This window comes from Drosophila arizonae, chromosome 4, assembly GCF_054131065.1.
Source record: "Drosophila arizonae isolate 15081-1271.41 chromosome 4, UAZ_ARI_1.0, whole genome shotgun sequence".
NCBI classification, from domain to species: Eukaryota; Metazoa; Arthropoda; class Insecta; order Diptera; family Drosophilidae; genus Drosophila; species Drosophila arizonae.
Genome location: NC_142924.1, coordinates 18,479,892 through 18,502,598, shown reverse-complemented (window position 1 = coordinate 18,502,598; position 22,707 = coordinate 18,479,892). Strand labels below are relative to the sequence as shown.

At 37.9% G+C, this 22,707-nt stretch overlaps 2 protein-coding genes across 5 annotated transcripts in view; one reads left to right on the top strand and one right to left on the bottom strand.

The window, feature by feature from the left end:
* LOC108612378 (uncharacterized) overlaps positions 1 to 22,707 on the bottom strand; it is an 82,616-nt gene that overhangs the window by 36,068 nt on the left and 23,841 nt on the right. The gene's annotated exons all lie outside the window — the stretch shown is intronic.
* On the top strand, positions 243 to 22,059 carry hid (head involution defective). Its single transcript, XM_018008553.2, has 4 exons — positions 243 to 1,776; positions 16,374 to 16,959; positions 17,040 to 17,316; positions 19,915 to 22,059. The coding sequence occupies exons 1-4, from the start codon at positions 1,494 to 1,496 to the stop codon at positions 19,993 to 19,995; spliced, it is 1,227 nt and encodes a 408-aa protein (XP_017864042.1). The 5' UTR covers positions 243 to 1,493; the 3' UTR covers positions 19,996 to 22,059.

Below are 22,707 nucleotides of genomic sequence, written 5' to 3'. Positions count from 1 at the left end.
AATAAAATATTCCCACATTTAACAAATCAAATTTTTTTATAGGATATGTGTGAGCCGAGTCGCTTCATATTAGTCGCTTCATATTATTTCATAGAGCATAGCTTCTACTCTCGCTCTTTTCCTTTTCTTTTGCTCCATAACAAGAACAAGAACAAGAACAACAACAGCAGCAGCAACAGCAAAGCAAACGTAATCGCACTTTTTGTTTTGCTTCGACGTTCGTTGCTCTGCTGCAGCGCTGTTTGTTGTTGCTGAGTTACCTGCTCAACAAGATCTTTGTGCTGCCTCGCACAGGCACTCTCACGCATACAAGCATACGCTCTCGCACCATCACACACACACACACACATGTGAGCACGCTCAAGCAGACACAGACAGGCCGCCTACTCGCTCGCTCGCTCAGTCGCTCTTTTTATTTTGCTTTATTTTTTACTTCGCTCTTTGCATTGTGTGTGACGCTGACGCTGTGGCTGGCGTTGGCGTCGACGCCAGCGCTGACGCTGGATGCCCCGCTGTGTCCCCATAGCCACAACTACAGCTCACTACTACCTGCAGCAGAGGCGGTGGCGGCGGCAGCATGCATGTGCATAAGCCTACGCTGCTGGCCGACTGCACTCTTGAAGTGTGGCAGAGGCAGAGGCAGTGACAGCAGCGACCGCGACGGCAACGGCAACGGCAACGGCAACGGCGACAGCGACAGCGGCTCTCGCTCTCCCTCTCTTAATTTGAGTCGTTTTTTAAACGCGCGTATCTTGCAGATATTCTGCCTCACATTGCGCCGCACAGCGCAGTTCAGTTCAGTTCAGCCGCGAAGCGAAGTTAGACGTGTTTCCTCCTCAACCCAAGCCAAGTGGAAATCCAATCGCAGTTTGAGTTAGCGACACGTTTTAAGTGCTTCGTGTGTTCTTTCCACGCACACGCCTTGAGAATTTCTGAATTTTCCGAATTGTTTGTGTTTTTAAATAAGTTGCGCGAGCTTTATGAAAAATGCAAAAAAAAATCGATAGCAAAATTTAAATAAACTAAAATCTAAAAAAAAAAATTATAATAAAAATAAAATAAACTGCAACTACGAACAGTGTAAAAAATTGAATAAAAATTAATATTAACTAAAGATCATACGAATGTATAGAAAAACAACAATAAAAAACAAAATCAAATACTTTGAGTGCTTTTGTGCTGCAAAACATTTATCGAGCTTGAAAACTAATGCAAGAAAATGCTGCAATTCCTAATGTTTAAAATATTGCACAAGAAATACAAAATTAATTGAGTGCACGACAGAGAGAAAGAGAGAGCAAGAGAAGAACAATACGAAAGCGTAATCGAGTCAGAGCAGGACAACAAAGTCCCAAAAAACGAAACACTGCACAACAAAAATCGAATTCAACCAACCAAAAATCAGAAAACAAAAATCAACGAATATCCACACACACACACACACACGTGCACCCACACACTCACACACACACACGCAGACATACATAGTCAGCATGGCTGTGCCCTTTCATCTGCCGGTGGAGGAGAGAGATGACATTGCCTCGAGCTCGTCGGGCACCTCGAATTCGTCGGGCGCATCGACATCATCGGGCGCCTCCTCGTCGTCGGGCGCCTCAGATGGCGCCAGCAGCATCGCCTCCCAGTCACCCAACACAACCAGCTCGGCCACGCAGACGCCGATGCAGTCGCCGCTGCCCACGGACCAGGTTCTAATCGCCCTCTGCGAATGGTATCAGCAGCATCAGCGACACTACATCAACAGTGCCAATGCCACGGGTGAGTCTACAATAGATCTATGTAAGGGGGAGAGGGGGTGGGCTAATCCCCTGCTAGTCAGAGAAAACCCAGTTCTAGTTCTAAATGGGTCAGTTTTTGTCTTTCCCCAGCTCTCTAATTGTGTAAGTTTCAAGGTTGTCTCACTCATTGTTTAACCGAACTTTTGTTTGGCACTTGTTTCGCTTGGGGTTGGTCAGCGGTGGAGCCACTGAAAGGGGCAGCGTGATGAAAATAGGCGGAGGGGGAAAAGTGGAAAATTGTCTATATAAAAATATATTGTGCTATGGCTTGCATTACATAAATAACTAATACTAGATATTATAATATTTAAACTATTTATATATTAAAAATATATTTGATATAAATATTATTTCTTTATATATATTATATATTCAGTTCCATAGAATCTAGAATCGAATATGACTAGCAATTTCCTTACAGCAAAGAATAAATAGAACGTAAATGATTTATCTTTCCTGAAATGTCTTATTTTCCGTATAATGAAATACGTGCTTATAATATTTCGTTATATATTTGAAGAATATATAATAAATTATTTTCAGGACATATTTCTTTACATAGAAGAATAAATATTTACATAAAGATAAAAACGATTTGTGCTTTATAAAAGAAAGAAAATCGTATGAAGATATATAATATATTTTTGAATACAATATACATAATATATATACATACAATACATAATATATTTTTATTTATTTATTTCTCATTTAACTTATACATGCGTGTATATACATACATTATGTATCTTCCAATAATTTTCTTCTGAAAATTTTCAATACATGAAAACATTTTAAATAATTACTGAAGGCCAAAGAGTAATATTATTGGAAAGCTTAAGGGAAAAATTGTTAATAGAACTTCATGAAGAATTAGTCACTTTATATAGAGAGCGATAAGAGAGCACGTTATTTGTTTCCTCATAAGCGATATTTTTTTTCTACAATCTACGTTTTTTTAGCAACTATCGATCTTTATAAATGTGTTGTAACATGTTAAGTATAAGTAGTCCACTATAAATAAATATAAGACTAGATCGCATAGACCTCTACTCTTTCTCTCTCACACAGATAAAGGGAGGAAAAGTTACTATTTAATAACCAGAAGTTCTTTACTCAAACACAAAATGACAATACGATCTGTCACTCACATTCTCTCTCCCTTTTTTTTCGCTCTATCTCTCTCTACATATGCTTTCATATAGCCATATGATTCAATTGCAATTTATGGTCAGCTAGCCTGGTTAATGGCGCGCCTCTGATTACGGCCGAGCTGGCTGCGATAAGTCAATTCAATTGCCAATTTAACGAAATGTAAGCCACAAATTTTCATGCTTCATGCTGTGTTTTAACAGCCACCAGCAGCAGCAGCAGCCGCAGCAGCAGCAGCAAGCAGCACACGCCCACCTTCTGCTCCGACTGCTGCTGCTGCTGCTGCTGCTGCACGTTTAATTGGCACGCGCCAAAAAGGCAAAAATCGAAATAGAACTGCACTCGATTGCAGTCGAATGTCTTATTCGAATTGTGTATCTGTTAGATACGTATCTCTTGTGTGCACGTTTCTTGGCCCAAGAGAACAAAAACAACAAAATATTATTAAACGCCATTTGACCTTAGGCTAAGCAGGGGCAGAGGCGGGCCACGGGGCGGCGGCAGGAGTTTTCGGCTATTTACAAAGCAGTTGTGAGCTAACGGTTGTTGTTGTTGTTCGCTTAGCCTTTGGCTGCGGTCAAAGCTGGCCTATTGTGCGCCGTCTCGCTCGCACGCGCTGCTGTTGCATAATGCGCAGCCCCAGCCCCCTTGTCGTCGGCTGTCAGCTGCGGTCGACGCTGGACATTAAGCATACTCAACTTTGTTGTTGCTTTTGGCATTGTATATTGTAAATTGTTTTTTTCGGTATTTTTTATATATTTTGTTGTTCAAGTTTTTTTTGCAACTGTCAGCAGCGTCAGCTCTGTGTGACGTGAACGTTCTCCTCCTGATTATTATTTATGCTAAGGCTGAGAGCGCGCCCTGCCATGGCATGAATCATGTACAGATATTTGGTTTAGTATCTGCGATTTATTGTAGCATTGGCTAAAAAGCAATCTACGCGTTGGCAGCTGCCGCTCGTTTGGCTAATTGCCCCAGCAGGAGGCGGCGTGTGTTGCAACTGCGCGCTAAGCTCTTAAGCTGTTATTAAATGGTATTTCAAACTAAGCCAAGCTAGTTGAGTCGAGCCTCGCCTCTGGCCCCTTGTTAGCACTCGAGTCGCATAATTTATCTAATAGTAACACATTTGAACTAGCGAAGAATACTCGACTCGAGCTAACCCTATAGAGGGCTAGATGACAAACCCTTTTTCGTTGTTGTTGTTGCTGCAGCATCTTCAGCGTGGCAACAGCAGCAGCAGCAGCAGCAAGAGAGCAGGAGTTGGAGTTGGAGCAGGAGCTGCGCTTAGTCATCAGCGGCGTCAACTACCAACCCCAAAGCCTCAAATATTTATACATGAATATATACATACACACACATATACATATACATGTATAGATGAAGCAGCCCCCAAACCCCAACCCGCTTGGCTTGGCGCCTTTTGTGCTGCGCGCCTAAGTTGCTTAAGCGGCTCCAAAAAAACCCACCCCTAAAACGAGCCTAACAAAAGGTGCAATGACAGTGCGGTGCCCCAAGCCCCAACCGTCAAAACGCCCCCTCAACAACGACAGCAACAACAATCAGGCTAAAAGCGACGCCGTTTTGGCTGCTCTCTTTTGGCCTGGCCATTCGCATCATTCGACAGTTGCTTTTGGCGCTGTTGCCAACAGCTGTTGCTGCTAGGCGTTGTTTCGCTGCCGCTGCCGCTGCTGCTGCTGCCGTCGACGCTGGCTGCGCTGTCGCTCTTGACATTTTCGACCATTTTGTTTTGCTCAGCAACTTCGCTGGCGGAAATCGTGCGATGAACAAAAATGGCGGCAAACATGGCGACCTTTTGACGTTGGCATTTTTCCTGCTTCCTGCTTCGCTGTTGCTGACCTGGCAACAGCTGACGCGATTGTGCGCACAGCCAGAGAGAGAGAAAGAGAGTAGGAGAGGGAGTAAGGGAGATTGGTAGAGGGAGCTGGTTGGCAAATAGCTAGCAGAGAGTGATGCTGCTTATTAACTCATTGCCAGGACTCGGGCTTACTCATTTTGTACAGCCTACACAGCGACTTGTTAACTTCTGCAGCAGCAGGAGCAGCAAAAGCTAGCAGCAGCAGTATAAGCTAGCAGAAGCCAGAGCAGTAATAGCAATAGCAGCAGCAGCAGGAGCAAAAATAGCAGCAGCAGCAGCATAGGCAGCAGCAGCAGCATAGGCAGCAGCAGCAGCAGCAGCATAGGCAGCAGCAGCAGCAGCAGCATAGGCAGCATCAGGAGCAAAAATAGCAGCAGCAGCAGCAGAAGTCAACAGCAGCAGCATAGGCAGCAGCAACAGTAGCATCAGCAGGAGCAATAATAACAGCAGCAGCATAGGCAGCAGCGTAGGCAGCAGCAGGAGTCGTAATAGCAGCAGCAGCCGGCAGCATGCGGCAGCCGCATCTGCATTTACATTTGCTTTTTCCACTTTGCGGCTGCACAAATGCAAATTTACTCAGCTCTGTTGCCAGGCAGGCGTATACACACACACGCATACATGTATATATATATATATGTCTATATCTATGTCTCTTTTAGCCCTGGCTTTGTGCATTGTTTTCTTGACTGTTGTTGCTGTTGTCATTGCTGCTGTTGTTGCTGCTGTCGCTGCTGCTGCTGCTGTTGTTGTTGTTGTTCGTGATTTTGTTTTACATTGACCGTGAATTTATTTGCCGCTGTTTTATGCAAATCTCAAATGTTGCCGCTTGTCGCTGCGGCAGTTGCTTTCATTAATTGCTTCATTCAATTTGTGGATTGCAACGGATGTTGCCTGCGGTGCCACAAGCAGCAGCAGCAGCAGCAACAGCAGCAGCAGCAGCAGCAACAGCAGCAGCAGCAACAGCAGCAGCAGCATCTTGTGCCCCATCTCTGTTGCCTCATAAACATTTTGATGACCAAAAAAACGAAGAAAAATCGATCAATGCAGCTGCCGTGCAGCGCATAAGAAAAATATTGTTTATGCTCGAGTTTAATGCTGCCTGTGGCACAGCTGTGTGGCACATTCGAGCTGGCTTTTCGGGCGACTAGCAGACACAGTTAATACCCTATAAGAGCAGGCATGAAGCATGAAGTGGGAGAACTTGTGTAGCATTTTTTTTTTTTTTAATGTAATAAATCTTTAATTTTGAAAAGTTGATTTGCGTAAATATAATTTAATTTATAAAAATTTAATTTTCAAATATTTAATTATGAATCAGCAAATCAATGCCTAAATATATACTAGAAGTATATCAGATAAATCAGATAACAAAATTTAACTATATATCAGAGGAGAATGATTTACCCTAATTTCCCTTTTCGCTCATTCTGGCAGCTAGAGGCTTAAGACTTTTCTTCTTCTTGCATTGCCCTCAAATAGCATCCGTTAGGGCATTGCTGAATCGTTCTATTCTACATTATTTTTCGCCCAACTATGTATGCTTAAGGCAGCTGCTCTGCGTTTTTTGTTTATTATTCACACCCATTCAGCGCAATGAACTTTTCACATTTCAAGTTTAAATGCCCGCCAGGCACTTTGCTTAATAAGTAAGGCGGGAAAGCTGGAAATTGACTGGAGCCCGAGTTAGATAGGTGCACGGGCGCATAAACTTGACACTAGCTGGCGATGAGGCAGAGCTATAGGCGCTACAGTTAAGTAGTAAGTTGTACTAGGTAGCCAAGTGGCTGTCTGGGCGGTCTGGGCGGTCTGGGCGGTCTGGTTCGGTGTCTAGTTGGCTTTTGATTAAGTCTCACACGTCTGAGGCCGTGCTAAATTGTTTGCACTGAGCTGAACAGTGGCGCGACTCTATAAAGCTATATATAGAGAGTATATATATATATATATGGGTATATCTGTGTGTGAAACGTGCTCAAGTTTTTGTTATGAAATTGAGCCTAGACAGCGAGGCGCTGAAGCGCTGCAGCGCTTGAGCGTCAGACAAAAGAAATGCGCCTGGGATGCGCTCAAGGCAAAGTGAAAAAGGATGTGCATCAAAAGGAAGCAAACTAAGAACAGGATATGCCAACAGACGGCAGCTACTTGTTATAATTGGCAACACAGTTGAGTTGGCGGGCACGAGGCGGGCACTAGGTGGGCGTGGCGGGCAGAACTTTAAGTCCAACTCCCCGTGGAGAGTTTTGATTTGACTGAGCTTAAGCTTATCAAACAGTTTTTAATCGCAGCTATTTATAGTGTGATTTGCTGTAACTAACTACACTTAGTATATATACTATGTATGCTCATTAATAAAAATGTTGAGGCTGAGAGGGGGCTGCCTGCTGCCTGCTGCCAGCTATCAGCTGCAATTAACAACGCAAATAACAACAACAACAACAAAAAACTTTTACAATTAAACAATAAATGAATTTTTACAACAAAAAAAAAAAAAAAAAAAAAAACAAAATGCTGAGCAGCATTCGATCAGATGAAACGCAATTAAAATAATTAAAAATGCGAAAAAAAAAACTGTAGCCGCAAAACGGCAAAATGCACGTTTTATGTGCCACCAGCAGCAGCAGCAGCAGCAATAATAATAAAAAATATTAATAAATGAAACGAAATTGCAAATGAAGAGCAACAACAACAACAACAACAACAAGCAGCAGCAGACACGCTGTCTTCGCTGCGTCATCCGCTTACGGCTGCGTCTGTCTGTCCACTCGACGCTAACGTGTCCAAAGGGCTGCCCTCCCTACCCCTACCCACTCCCTCCCCACTCACTGCGCTCCCTCAACCTCCTCTGCTGCCTACTTGGGTTTCATGTGCGCCGTTAATTGTTGTTAGCATTTTGTTTGCACATTTACTAATCGCATTTGATTGTTTATTGAAGAAGTCGATAGCTGGGCCAACAACTACAACAACTACAGCAACAGCAACAACATAAACTTGTGCCCCACGACTCTCTCATATTACGTATGTATAAACAATCAGTCGGAGCCCCCATGAATCAGCTCAGCGAACAGCAGCAATTGATATGGCTTGAATTTTGTAGAGTTTGGGGCTTTGCTGAAAAGCAATTGCAAAGTGAATTATACAAATTATAATTGTGATTATAATCAAAATGCATAAAACTGGGCATTCACTGAAATAGTAGATAAATAGTTGCCTTAGATAACTGAGTTTACTTAGACAGAGAATTTTCTTCAAAACTTTGGCTATTTATTTATTAGAGTTTTAAAATATATATTTATTTACTTATTTGTTTAAAAAAAAAATTTTTTTTTAGATTTTAGGCTATAATAACAATGACTTTGGCATTTAAAAAAATTTAGTTTTGTAATACTTATTTTTTAGTATTATTCTGATTTCCATTTATCATGTTTTTAATATGCATATGATTTAAATTAAATATTTTAAAACAAAATATTAAATAAATTTATTTACATTAAAAAAATAAATAAATTTATTTAACTATTCAAAGCTACAAAAATTATATTTTAAATTAATCTACATTTACATAAAAAAAATGTTGTATAGAAAAATTACTTTCAAATAATTTAACTTGAACAAAAATATTTTTATCATACAACAATTTTTTTAAAACAAAGTCTTTCTCTCTATATTTATTTCTTTATGTGAAATAAATTATTTTAAAGTTGATTTAGTTCAAGAAAATTACATATGTAAATTTAAAAAATATATAACCTTTTATATTTATTAAATTTAATTTTGTTATAGAAAGAAACTTATTTTAAATGATTCTAAATATCAATATAAAATTTTTTTAGTATTTTAGTTAAACTTATATCTATCTATATTTTTATATATTTACTGTCAGCTATTGGATTTTAGTCCCTACTTTTCGTATAGCTTTTAGCTTTATTCCATTTTAAATTTTATTATTTGCTATAGTTCTATTTCGTATAGAAATCAAGTTTTTGTTTATTTATTTATTTTATTTTAGTTTAGTTTTCAGCAAGCTCAGCACGCTCGCAGCTCTTTAAAAATTTATTTGTTGTGAAAAAAAGAAATCGAAACATGTGAAAAAAAGGAAGCAAACACATGCTCAATATATTTTATATCGCTTCGTTTGAGCTGCCTCGCCTTGGGGCATGCCGCTTACGCTAGCTGCGCCAACTGGTTCAAGCTTTTGGCCAAATAACTATGCAAAGACGTTTGCCAGCACTTTTCTGCGTCAGCTTTTCACAACAGATTGAGATTGTGTGTGTGCATGTGTGTGTGTGTGTGTGTTGTCGTCTTTGGCTTTGGCTTTGGCAGTATTTTATGGCCCTTTAAGCTGTGTCGTCGCATGGCTCGAGAAATTGAAAAATTGCATTTGTCTGTCGTTTATAAAATATTGAGCATGCAGTTTGCTGCTGCAGGCAAAACGCAGCGCTTTGGCTAGTGCTTTTTATAGCTATACCCTGGGTAAATTGTGGCGCTATAGGGTAGCGAGGCAGCTAGTGCGTAAGGGTGAATGTGTTGAAGGGTGAGGTATACTTTTACAGGATATGTAAATGTAGTCATTCAGGCAATGAAGCAACTCAAGTGCTCATTACAGGGTATAGATCAGTCTATATGCTGCCTACACCTACACGGCTTTGTCTTCGTGTCGTGATAAGCGTTTGAGCCATTTACAGTTATTTGTCTGATTTCCATTTCCAATTCCATTCAAGACGAAACAAACGCGTGTTTCGCCGCGTTTCATGGAATTCGATTTGAGCTCCACTTCTGGTTGTCCCTCGGCCAAACTGCCTCATTCCAATGGGAAAACAAAGGGCATTCCATAGGCAAAGTGAACAAATGTTGCATAAATGCTGCTCTTAATGCAGCAATTAAATCAAAGCTAAGCCAGGCAATGATAATTGCTTGCGTGCAAAGTGGTCCACAGCAAAATAAAAAGTGAGTTCGATTCGTTGCCAGTTGACTTGCCTCATGGGGCACGCGTCTCATGGCACGCACAGCCAACAACTGCGTCTTTAACCTTGCAAAAAAAAAAAAAAAAAAAACAAAAACAAAAACAAATTGCAAACTGAAAAAATAGTTTAGTTTTTCATCAACATTTGTTTTGCTTTTGCTTTTGCTGTTTTTTGTGGCTTTTCGCACGCTTGGTCAGCTGCGCTTGAAGCTTGAGTGGCAAACAAAAAGATGCCTCATCAGCCTCATTAGATACACGATTCCGTCTATATATGCACATGTGTAGCTGCTGTAACTGACCTCGTCACTGAGCGTTCTTAATTCATTAGATATATAATTATGAAGCTCCATTAGGTGTTAAACTTGATGAAAATAATACGAAAAAAAACTAAACTTTTAGCTTGATTTAAAAAAAAAAAAAAAAAAAAAAACAATGGCAAAGCTATTGTAGATGATTTTAGTAACTCTGCTTTATCAAGAACTTACATAGGTGCTTGAGATATAGTTACTAGAAATAGTATGACTCTTGTTGGGTCAGCCTGTAATACTACATTAAAATAATGAATTTAACTCATCGAATTTGAGATTCAGAACTTTTAATTAAATTTCATGAAATGACAATTCTTATAGATAATTTTATCAGCTATGTGTTATCAACAACTCTGAAAGTTCTTGAGGTATAGCTATTTGAAATAATATATCACTTTTGCCTGGTCAGTCAATTTGTAGTATATGCAGCAATACTTTTTTATGAAGATATATAGGATATATAAGATATTTAAATTTTATATTGAGATTTTTCAAATTCATATCATTAAATGACCAATCTTATAAAAGATTCCAATACCTATGTGCTAAGTTTGACAGCAGCTGAAATATAGGTAACTAGTAGAAATAATATCATTCCTATATGATCAGCCAGTGATTTGTTGATCTCAACCTTCTAAAAATTCCAAATTTTTTATCCAGAACTTTCACTTAAATTTCATCACATTACTCAAAAAGTTACGCCACATATATTTACCACATACATACATATGTATATCTCTGATTCAACTTTTACCTTCTAATTGTACAGAAATGATCTTTTGCCCAGAACTTTCTCCTGTTCGCATTGACTCAGACTTGCGCTTTCATTTCGAGACTCCTTCAAGTGATTTCCGCATATACATATAGCAGCTGCCAAATTTGTACAAAATTCTCTTGACAACACATAACGGTAAAGCACATTACACAAATGGCTAATTAAAGCTACCAAAATTGGTAATTTACAATTGGATATGGCAATCGATTGATCGATCGATCGAGCAAGCGACACCTGCTGCTGTTTGGCATTCCACTTATTTTTTTTTTCGTGTTATTCCCGTCTGAACTGTATTTGATAAATGTTGTTTTTTTATTACCAAAATCGTCTAAGAATCTGGTTGACAACTTTGGCTAATAAGTTTGCTGACTGCGATTTCTCTTTGGGGCTCACTTCCTGCTGTCAATTAGTCATTTGTGTGCGGCAGACGAATTTGGGTTTTGCCATTACAAATTGTACCGTTAACAGCTTGGCCCTGAATCAGTCGCCTCAGTTGGCAGCCTCGACTAATTAAGGGGAGACGAACGGACGCACGGATGCACAGACGGACTCAACATGTTTTATAGATTGTCGCCTCGTGACAGACAGCAAATCGCCTTAAAAGAACGAATTACAAATTCACTTGATATAGTCAGGTTATATATATATATGTGTGTGTGTGCTTGTTTGTGCCTGTGTAGGTGTCAGGTGTGACACAACAGTCTGTGATCCACATTTGAGTTGAGGCAGCACAACATTTTATAGTATCAAAAATTTGTGAAATTTTATGGGAATTTCATTTATTTTTGGTATTTATTTATTTATTTTTTTTTTTTAAATTTTTTTATTTTTGGCAAATCTTGAAATCCAATTAAAGCCAGTCACACTCATGGCCTCCGTGCTGTCAATTGTGAGCTGCAGTCATCAAAGTTTTGTTTTCCTAAATGAAATGTGGAAATGATTCTCAGCCTAAGTAAGCCATAATAAAATCATAGCAACAACTGTTAACTAGCTTTTGGCTTATGAAAGTGGCAAAGAGCTACTTAGCAAACGGCACGATCTGGGCTTTCAGGCCCAGTGACCAACTTGGCTAGTTGGTGGGGAATTCCCCCTGCCGCCGTGACGCCCGCAACAGTCATCGAAACTTGTTTCAATTTCGATTTCTGCGCTGCGACGCAGTTGTTGCCTGATATTCAGACTCGCATTTAGTTGTTAATGTTCTTGTTGTTGTTGCTTTAGTAGTTGTTGTAGTTGTTATTTTTTGCAAACACTTCAAGGCCATCATGAGCAGCATATGCTGCTGCTGCTGCTGCTGCTGCTGCTGCTGCTGCTGTTGCTGCAGCGGTCTCGACTCTGACGTTCTGACGTACGGACTCGACTCGGTGGGGCCTGACATGTAATCAACTGCAGAAAAAAATCAAGAGCTGCAAAACGAGCCATAGAGCAAAGACTTAGATGGGTCTAGGCGAACTTGAAATACACTTTATAGATTTGTAGAATTTATTTATGTTATTATTAAGCATAGCTAATATGTTTTATAAATAAATAAATAGTATAGAAATTTTGATAGATTTTGAATCTTCTAATAAATTTTCACAATTTTAAACTATTTTTAGTATTTTTTCAGTATTTTTAGTATTTTTCAGTATTTATCAGTAATTTTAGTACATTTCAGATAATTGCAATTTATGTTGACTTACTACTAATTATTTAACATTCATTCTTATACAAATTTCAAAGTTTGTATACTTCTAAAATGTCTTTTAATTATTCTGCAGTATTTTCTAATTTTTTGCACTATTTTTAGTATTTTTGCAGTATTTTCAGTATTATTAAGATATTTGCAATTTATGTTGATTTACTCAACTATACAATGCAAAAAACTCTTATTCTTATACAAATTTCGAGGTTTGTATATTTGCTTATTCTTGCCTTATACTTGTTCTGCAGTATTTTCACAATTGTGCTGTATTTTAGTATTTTTAGTATTTTTTGGTATTTTTAGTATTTTTCAAATATTTGCATTTTATGTTGATTTACTCAACTCTTTTAACATTTATTCATATACAAATTTCGAAGTTTGTACAGTTGTTTATTCTTTCTTAAATGCCTTTTAAATATTTTGCAGCATTTTCAATCATTTTGATACTAGATACTAAATACTGGAACTAGTGTTCTAGTATTTTTCAGTATTTTTAGTATTTTCAGTATTTTTCAAATATTTGTAATGTATGTTGATTTACTCAACTATTTTACCATGTTCAATAACAACTCTGATTGATTATAAAAGCGTATAAGCTCCACAGGTTAGAGCATATGAAATGCCAAACGTTTTGTTCTTTTGTGGCAAGTAAAGCGTAACACGCACACACACATACACAAATATAAATACTTATAGTATATATATACATATATATATATATAAGCTTAACATTTTTCACGTTTTTCCGCTCGGATTTTTCCTCAAGCAGCGCTTAAATTATTCTTGAGCTTTGGCCAAACGTTCTGCTCAGCTTAACTTCAGCTATTGTTGTCGTTCCTCTGATTGATGTTTGTCAGCTGGTGCAACCTTAACAATTGCATGGCAGCATTGCATAATGAAAAATTCAAGTAAATTACACACATAATTATAGCTGTTGCTGTTGTTGTATTTTTTTTTTTTACTGAGGCGACAAATGCGAGCCGCAATAATCGCAATTCAATTAAACATTTGCCATAAAAAATAGTTTGTCTAAACAAATGCAGAAAAATTGCTAACAATCGGTCACGTTTCGTCACCAACAACAATGGGCACTCAAACTGCGAAGTCAACTGCAAGTTGCAGCAGAGCCCGCATCGAGATGTGATCATAAAAATAGAAAATTGCTAAGGTGCCATAAACGTCCTAAAACGCAAAACATCTAGAGGTGGCACTAAAGAAAAGTACTGTGAGAATCGGCTAGAAGAGCAGCGAAAGTCATTGAGATACACTGTGCATTAAAATTAGAGCTAGCTTAGCTAATTTAAAAAAAAAAAAGTATTTTGTTTAGAGGTTGCTTATGAGCATAGTCCATAAACAATTATCGATAACGTATATCAACTAATACTAATATATTATGGGTTCGATAATTATCGATCAGTATTTATAAATAGTATTTCATAAAATCTCAACATATTTATCAAGCGCCAAGAAATGTTCTCATTTTTTTTGTCAACCAATATGCAATATGCCTGCAATTTTAAGGATGGTTTTGACATGAATAATGATAATTATCATATATGATTTATACATATCTATTGATGAGCCTAATGGACAAAATTTAGTTTTATTAAATCTGATTAATTGCTGGAGTAATATATTTAATATTTTTCGGTTAACATTCTGTGAAGTAGTTTAGCAAGCTGTGATATATGCAAAGAAAATTGATTCATATTCATTAATATATAATGTCAATAGCTACAAGATTATATTTTGATTATCCTATAGACTTTAATCGATTACATAAATTGTTTATCGATAACTCTATTAAGAACTTGAACTTATATTTGACTTGGATGCATTTTTGTCATAGTCATGCCTAAGTCCCAGTTAAACGATATCACAGTCGAAGCCTGCTCCATACCTAACAGCACACACACACACACACATACACTCATGGATAGAAAGATACTATGTTGCCCACATACTCATATGCAAATGTAATTTTAACACTTGGCAAATAATTTTCCACACAATTTGCAATTAGTAGTAACATTTTCAACGCGTCTCATCATAAAGGCACCAGCATGGGCTAATGCTGGTTATATAAGCTGGCCAACAGCAGCTAGAGCTATAGCTAGAGCTAGAGCTACAGCTAGGCAATGCCAATACGAAAGATACAAATGCGAAGCCGTAATGATGCCTGACTGGCTGACGTTGTTGTGGACGGGCAGATTTTCAAGGTTAAATGCGACGGCGCACGTGAGCCGCAATGGAGCTTCAGGCAGCTGGTCGAATGACTGCCTGAGTGCCTGACTGCCTGACTGCCTGCTAGCTAAGTCAAACTAGTTTCAAATGGCATAAAGTATCTGTAAGATACAAATGTGCGCATGAGCATGGAGCAAGGAGTGCCGCTGCAATTAAGCGCAGATTTTTGCTGCCGCTGCTGCTGCTGCTGCAACAGCTGTGAGGCTCTGAGGCTGCGGTGGCACTCGACTCGACTCGACTCGGCTCGCTTTTCGCTTTAAGCATTTCGCGTTTCGAGTTCAAGGCTATTGGGTCAATTGCAAATTAGTGGCCTGCAGGTTGACGTTGAATGACATTATTTGAGCATGCCGCTAGCCGTGTATCTATCTATCTACAAGCTAACTGAGCCAGAGCCACAGCCAGACTCTGGCTAGTTGGCCTGGCCCTAGGGGCAATTAGCTGCTTGAGACATTATCGTGTTTCGGTCAGTTGACTGACGCCGATTGTCCAGTGATTTGTATAAATTTTGCATTACAATCAATCATATGTTGCGATTCAATTGCTTTTTAAGTAAATAAACATTAGGAAATCATATGAAAATATTGCCACAGCTGAGACAACTAAACGGCAAATTTATGCGCATTTCAAGCGATCGGCGCTGAAAGCCTTTGCTCAATTTGCATGAAACAGCACAAAAAATACAAGATGTAGATAAGCAATATAGATGTCTACATATATAGTATACATATATATATATATATATATATATAGGTATCGTACGACAAGTACTTACAGATACTTAGCATACATAAATGCTGATGCTGCTGCTGCTGCTTCTGCTGCTTCTGCTTCTGCCGCAGCTGGCTTATCCTACAGTGAGGATAATAAAGATACGAAGGTGGGCTACTACTTGTCGGGTTTTATGATCGGGCTTTACGATTGGCATGCGGCGAGTGGAACTTGATGCAATTAAAATTGCTTTAATGCGGCGCTAAAAGCCCAGGCATAGGCCCAGGCCGACCTTAGACACTTCCTTACATTGTCGTCGCATGCGGGGACAATGACAGCACGCGTCGCAGTGGGCCAGTTTGATTATTTTGCTTGGCAAAAATAAAAACTTTTTAACCACGCAAAATATTTTAAAAATTTAATTGGAATATGAATTTGTTATTTGAATTAAATGATATAATTATAATAAATTTATTATAATGTAAAAAATTAATAATACACAATAATAAAATATAAAATGTATACAATATATTTTTGGAAAAATAATTTTTTTTTTTAGTAATTTTTAATAATTTTTTATAACTAAATAAAATCCAGAATAATCGTACTTTTACCACTCATATTTACCATTTACTCTCAAGTATTTCTTTTGGCCTCTGACCCTCTGATAAATACTCTAGCAGATTCCATAGTCCACTTGGCCGATTTCATAGTTACTTGAATATTTTGTCCAGGTTTTGCTAGCACAGGTCCCACTGTGCGTCGTGCACCTTTGTTTATTTAGTATTAACGTATTATTATTATGTTTATTGCTGCTGGGCTGATCATAATGGCAATTGTATTTATATTCGATTTCATTCTCTTTCTTTTCGACAGCCCCGCACATCTTTCAGTATCCGCCGCCGCCGAGCCCCTCCTGCTCAATGGCCCAGTCGCCCAGCTATACGGGCGGCGATATATTCTTTGCCCATGGCGTATACGTGCCACCACCGCCACAGCACCACCAACAGCACCACCAACAACAACACCAGCAGCAGCAGCAAGCGCCTCGCACACCGCACACCAACTTGAGCTTTGCGGGCGGGGAGGAGCTGAGCTTCTTCCGGCAGCCGTATCCGGCGCCGACAACGCCGCAGCCAATGCCACAGCAACCGCAGCCGACGCCGCAGTCGGCGCCACCGGTGCACTACAGCCACAGCTATCCGCAGGTCTCGCACATGCTGCAGCACCATCCAGCCGCCTCCTACGGCCACCCGCTGCCGGCTGGCGCCTACTACGCCACCTATACGCCGCCACCCACGCCGAACACGGCGAATGCCTCCACGTCGACGGGCGCGGCTGGGGCAACGGCTGTGCCCTTCAGCCGCTACGGCGTCCATGGCCCAATCATGGCATCGACACCCCTGGCGCCAGGCGGACCCAAGATGCGTCTGCAGCGCAGCCAATCGGATGCGGCCAGACGGTGAGTAGAGCACAGCTAAAAACAAGTGAAGCAAGTGAATATATTAATATTAATCCCGCTCTCCCTCCCTCTCTCTATAGCAAAAGGTTGACCTCAACGGGCGAGGATGAGCGCGAGTATCAGAGCGATCATGAGACCAGCTGGGACGAGTTTGACGATCGCTATGACAATTTTACGGCCGGACGCGAGCGTCTCCAGGAGTTCTGTGGACGCATACCGCCACGCAAGAAGAAGACCAATTCGAGCTCGGGCAACAACAATGCGAATCCATGCAGCAGCAGCAGCAACGGCAGCAGCAGCAGCAGCAATAGCAGCGCCAATGAGAGCAACTACAGCCAGCAGCCGGACAAGGAGAAGGTGAGTGCAGGAATCCCTATGCTAGGCATAGGCATAGGCATAGTTCATTAACTTGAGCAGCAGATGCTGGCACGGCTCCAGATGACACGTGCTGGCATTACTCAAAAGCCCAAGTAGCCTAAAAATAGGCGCAGCCAATGACAAATTGCCAGAAGGAGGCGAGCAGTTCCAGTTCCAATTGGTGTGCTCCAATTGGAGTTCCACTTGCAGTTGAAGTTGCTGTTGCAGTTCGAGTTGTGCATATTTCAAATGTGGCATAGGAAAAACTTTGCACATGCTAAAAGTGTGATAAAAATTAATTGCGCAGCGCTGCCGGCGTTGCGGTTGCTTCTGCTCTGGAGACAGCTGCGCCCCTCCGGCCCCTCCCAGCTAAGTGAACTCCCCTCGCCCCCTATGACGGTGACTTTATGTTAATCGAAGCAAGTGTTGTTGCCCCCCTCGCTCGCTCGCTCACTCGCTCCCGCGACTAGTTTAGTCAGTCAAAGAATCAGCCTTTGTCAGCTGTCAGGCTGCATATATAATATACATACACATATATATTATATTTTATATATATGTATTTATAGACACATGTCTCTCTATGAGTACTTCATTGTGTTCAAGTTGGCGCACTTTTTTTTATTTTTTTATTTTTTGCCTGCGCAATTAAAAGAAATGCAACCTTCAAGAAATTGAAACGCATGACACAGAGACTCGAGGCACACAGTCATAGCTGGAGCTCTGGCTGCCCACTTGATACCATTCCCCCTCTCTCTCTCTCTCTCTCTCTCTCTCTCACTTGCTCTCTCGTTTGTTGTTGTTGCGTGTAATTCATTTACATTGCGCTTATCGTAACACTTTTGCGAACACACTTGGCGGGGAAGCTGTGCGAACTGCGGCGATTCGCCTTATCGGAAATGAGCTTTAATGAGATCGTGAGAATATTTATAATCTGAGTTGAGCACAATACAGCAGTTAGTATCTATCGGCGTTTGCTTGGCTTGCATTGAGCGTATGTATGTCAATATTTGTGCAAAGGTTTCTATACTTGTTCAGGAAGCCATTGAAGAGTATATTCGTTTTGTGCAGTCAGTCAGTCGTCGTCTCTCCTAGAGGGTTGAAATTTTATACATATACTCGTGTGGATACATTCAAGTAGTGGATGATAAAGATGTGTGTGTGTTATCTCATATGGAAGACCTCTTAGACTGCATAGACTAATATATAATAATATATGCAATCAAAGGTATATCGACAGGTTATTAAAATTATTATGAGAAATATAATCAAATTAATTTGATAGAAATTTTATTGAAAATTCTAAAATAAATTCTGTGCAATAAATGTTATCATTAAAAAAATAAATAAAATAAAATAAAAATAATAAATAATAATAATAAAAATAATCTATTTGAAAATTATTCTACCAATATGAAATATTCATATTAGAAAATAAATAAAAACATAATTAATCTACTATAATAATATTCTTCCATATGATTTAATCATATTAAAAAATATATTACATTATAAATATGACTAGAAATATTCTACCATGAGAATATTCTACCAATACGATACAATCAAATTTTAAAAAAATTAAAAACTTAAGAAATATTCTATAATAATAATATACTAGCAATGTGATATAATCATATTAAAAAAATAAAATAAAATAAATAAATAGATTTAATTTAAAATAATAACTTTCTACCAATATAAAATATTCATTTTAGAAAATAAATTACTCAATGCGAATGGAAATATTCTACCGTGAGCTGTCATTGCTCATTATAGCAATTGCATTACAAAGTGCATTAGCTATGCATATGAGCAGGACGGACTTTAATATTTGTTAGATATTATAAATACGTATTTATAAAAATGAAAGTTACAAGTGCAGCAAAAGCCAACCAATTAGCTCTAAATAATATATATTTAAATAGACAGACGAGTTGTCAAATAAATGCAAGCAGATGCGCCAAAGAGCGCCTTTTCAACTCATTTAACAAATGCACAAATTCTATTAAAATGTGCCCAAAAAGTAGAAACTTTCTAATTTGCATAATAAATATTGTGCAGTCATCATTTACACGTGACACACACACACACACACACACACACATGCGCATGTACATGCCACAATGCCCATTCAACCGTGAATGTACCACAAATAAGTGGCATAAATTATTATTATTATTGTATATCCATTGAATGCGATAAACGAAATTGTGAAATGATAGCCGCAGCGTCGAGTGCAATTGAATGGACTAAATAATTATGTTAGCTATTGACCAGCCATTGACCATGTCCATAAAGATACGCACACATACACATATATGTGGGTCACTGACATGGGTTCCGGTCTCTTGGTTTTTGGTTTGATTTACGAATGGGCCGCAGCTTGGTCTGTGTGTGTGTGTGTGTGTGTGTGTGCGGTCAAACTAGCAGAGGGCACGTGACTTTGTTTTGTGGACCAAAGCATATTTATATGACCCCAGAGGGCAATTGTTTAACTGACTTTTATGGTATATAGATATATGTATTACTCAACTATTATTTATATTTTTCTTAACAATTATTTGATTATGCTCTTTCTATTGCTTCTCTCTATTTTAGGAACAGCAGAGCTTCACTTGGCCAACAGTTGTCACCGTCTTTGTGCTCGCCATGGGCTGGGGCTTGTATGCAGCGCGATGAAGCAACAACAACAACAACAACAAGCATCTCTATTAATCTATATATCTAAGTATATATACTTAAAGCAACAGCAGTTTAATCTATAGTGTATCAGCGATCGCATAGCAAGCCCGCATACATACATATAAATACACACACACACACATGCATATATACATATATAAATGTGTATAAAGTTAAGGCGGTTGACGGGACACAAGAACAATATTTAAATGTATTTGTATACACATATTCATATTTATATTTCTCTCTCTTAAACACTAATACTAATTCAAACTGCTCAATTGCAAATTGTAGACTGGCAAAAAAAAATGAAAAGAAGAAGACTAAAGAGTAAAACAAATCAAATTATATTCACAAATATTTTTGCTAAAATATTAAATGCATATTTTTCGATATAGAGAAAAAGAGAAACACAAATTGAAATTTAAGCTCGAGCATATTTTTGTACACTTTTTACTATAAAACAATCAACTACAAACTGCCATTTTTGAGATACTTTTTGAGATACATTTTATAGGCCGGTCTTCCAGCAATCGAATATCTTGCATTTAGCTTTGCATTTCGTAATATCTTACAAATATTTAATGGAAAAAGAAAAAAAAACAACAAATAATGAAAATGAAAACAAAATCCTGCTTCCATTTATATTTTCAATATTTTAATTGTATATTTTTTTGTTTACTTTCAATTGTTTGTCAAACAACAAAGTTTTCAATGTCTTCGCTTTGTAATATCAATTACAAGAAAATTTATAAATATGTTTAACAATATCAAAATATCTTTAATATTTGTAGCAATTGCTTTAAAGTAGTTAAAATTTTAATTGAACATATTTAGCTTTAATTGTTATCAAAAATCCGAAAGAAAAAATCCCACAGAAAAACAAAAAAAAAAAAAAGAGAGAAAAAAAAATGTTTTTTGTATATAGTTGATATAATGCCATTTTTGTGATGATTTTTGTCTATGGTTTATTATACATACATACATATATGCATATGCAGATGTTTTTAGTTAAATTTGTTAGTCAGTAAGCTTTGATTTTTCAAGTGGATTACATTTTGTTCATTCTTCAAATTGGTCTCACAATCTAGTTTTAAGCACACATTGTACAAGAAATTTGCGCAGCAATTGAAATTTACCAAAAGCAACGGGAAAGGGTGGACGGCACATTTTCAGGTTTATCTTTGGTTAACACACTCAAAGCCAAGCGTTGAATGATCTCTAAAAACTGGAAATTTATAGAACACTCAATTGATCTCCACAGCTAGCCAAAGTCAAAAGTCAAACACACACACACATGCAGCAAATCAAATTTATATTTATGTCCCCTTTCTGTATTTTTTGGTAACTTTTGGCAAATTTCAATTTCAGTTTTGCCCAAATTTCTTGACGTTTCAATGCTAATCGAACAGTGGAAAACAAAAATATCGAAATGAAAACAAAATAAAAATATATTAGAAAATGAACATATGAAAAGAAAAAAAAAAAACTATTCCCAAAAATCGCATTGATCTCATGGATTTTTTTTATCATTTACATCAGCAATTTTTTACTTGCATTGAGAAAATAATATTGTAAAAGTCTAGAGTTAAGATCGCCAAGCGTTTTAGTTTACATATTTCTTAACACTAAGTTTTTATGTCTAAAGTTAAATGCAAAAACAAAACACAAAAACACAAAAAAAAAAAAAAAAAAAAAAAAAATCAAAAACTTAAAAAATATGGGAAAAAATGTACATCGAATCTAAGTAAATGTATTTGTTTATCATATGTTAAATGCCTGTAAGTAGCGCAATATTTTTTGTTAGCTATAAGATCAAATCATTTCGCAGACGGCAAAGGGAAAGAAAGGGACGTAAAGAGTTAGAGAAAGAGAGAGAGAGATAGAGAAGATACACTAGTTAATGTAAACGCAGCAAGCAGCAAAAGTAGAGAAAATTTTGTTTAATATTCATGTTTTTTTTTCTTACGTATTTTTTTTTTATTATTATACATACTTATATTTAATTTGTATACAACTATTCCAAGCCCCCAACCCAAAAAAAAAAAAAAAAAAAACAAACAATCAAACAAACAAAACAACAAAAAACTCAATGAAAATTTTTGTAAATTTTTCTAAAATGAACTCAACGCAAATATTCTGTCACCAACCGCAGCAAAGGAGCAATTTGCATTGGGAGTGGCAGAAGTTGGCGCCGATTCATTCTAATTAGTTTTCACATTGATCTCGGTAAAGTTTTGTGGCCGCGCGCCCAGAAGTCATCAAGATTTTTGGTTGCCATAAACTGAAGCAAGGCAGAAAGAACAAGCAAGAAACAAAATATATATCAAATGAATCACATAGCGACAAATTTTTTGTTTATTTTCTATTCCATGCGACGTACTTCCGACCTAAAATTAAGTAATTCGTAAATTCGTAACTCGTAATTTGTAATTTGTATATAGCGCAAAAATCGAAATGCCATTTTTTTGTATAGATCGTTGGTGCCAAAACAGTTGAATTGTGTGTTAAACAGTGTAGGATGCAGCTGCCAGCAACGGGAGTTCGCATTGAGAGCTGCCATCGTAACACTCACGCATTCGATTCAAAACTCCCAATTATAAATAGAGTTAAGCTCCCCCTTACAATATTTTCAATATGTATTTTTCTGTGTGTGGGAACACAACATTTATACAACTTGTACATTTTATCTTATGCTGTAATTTAATA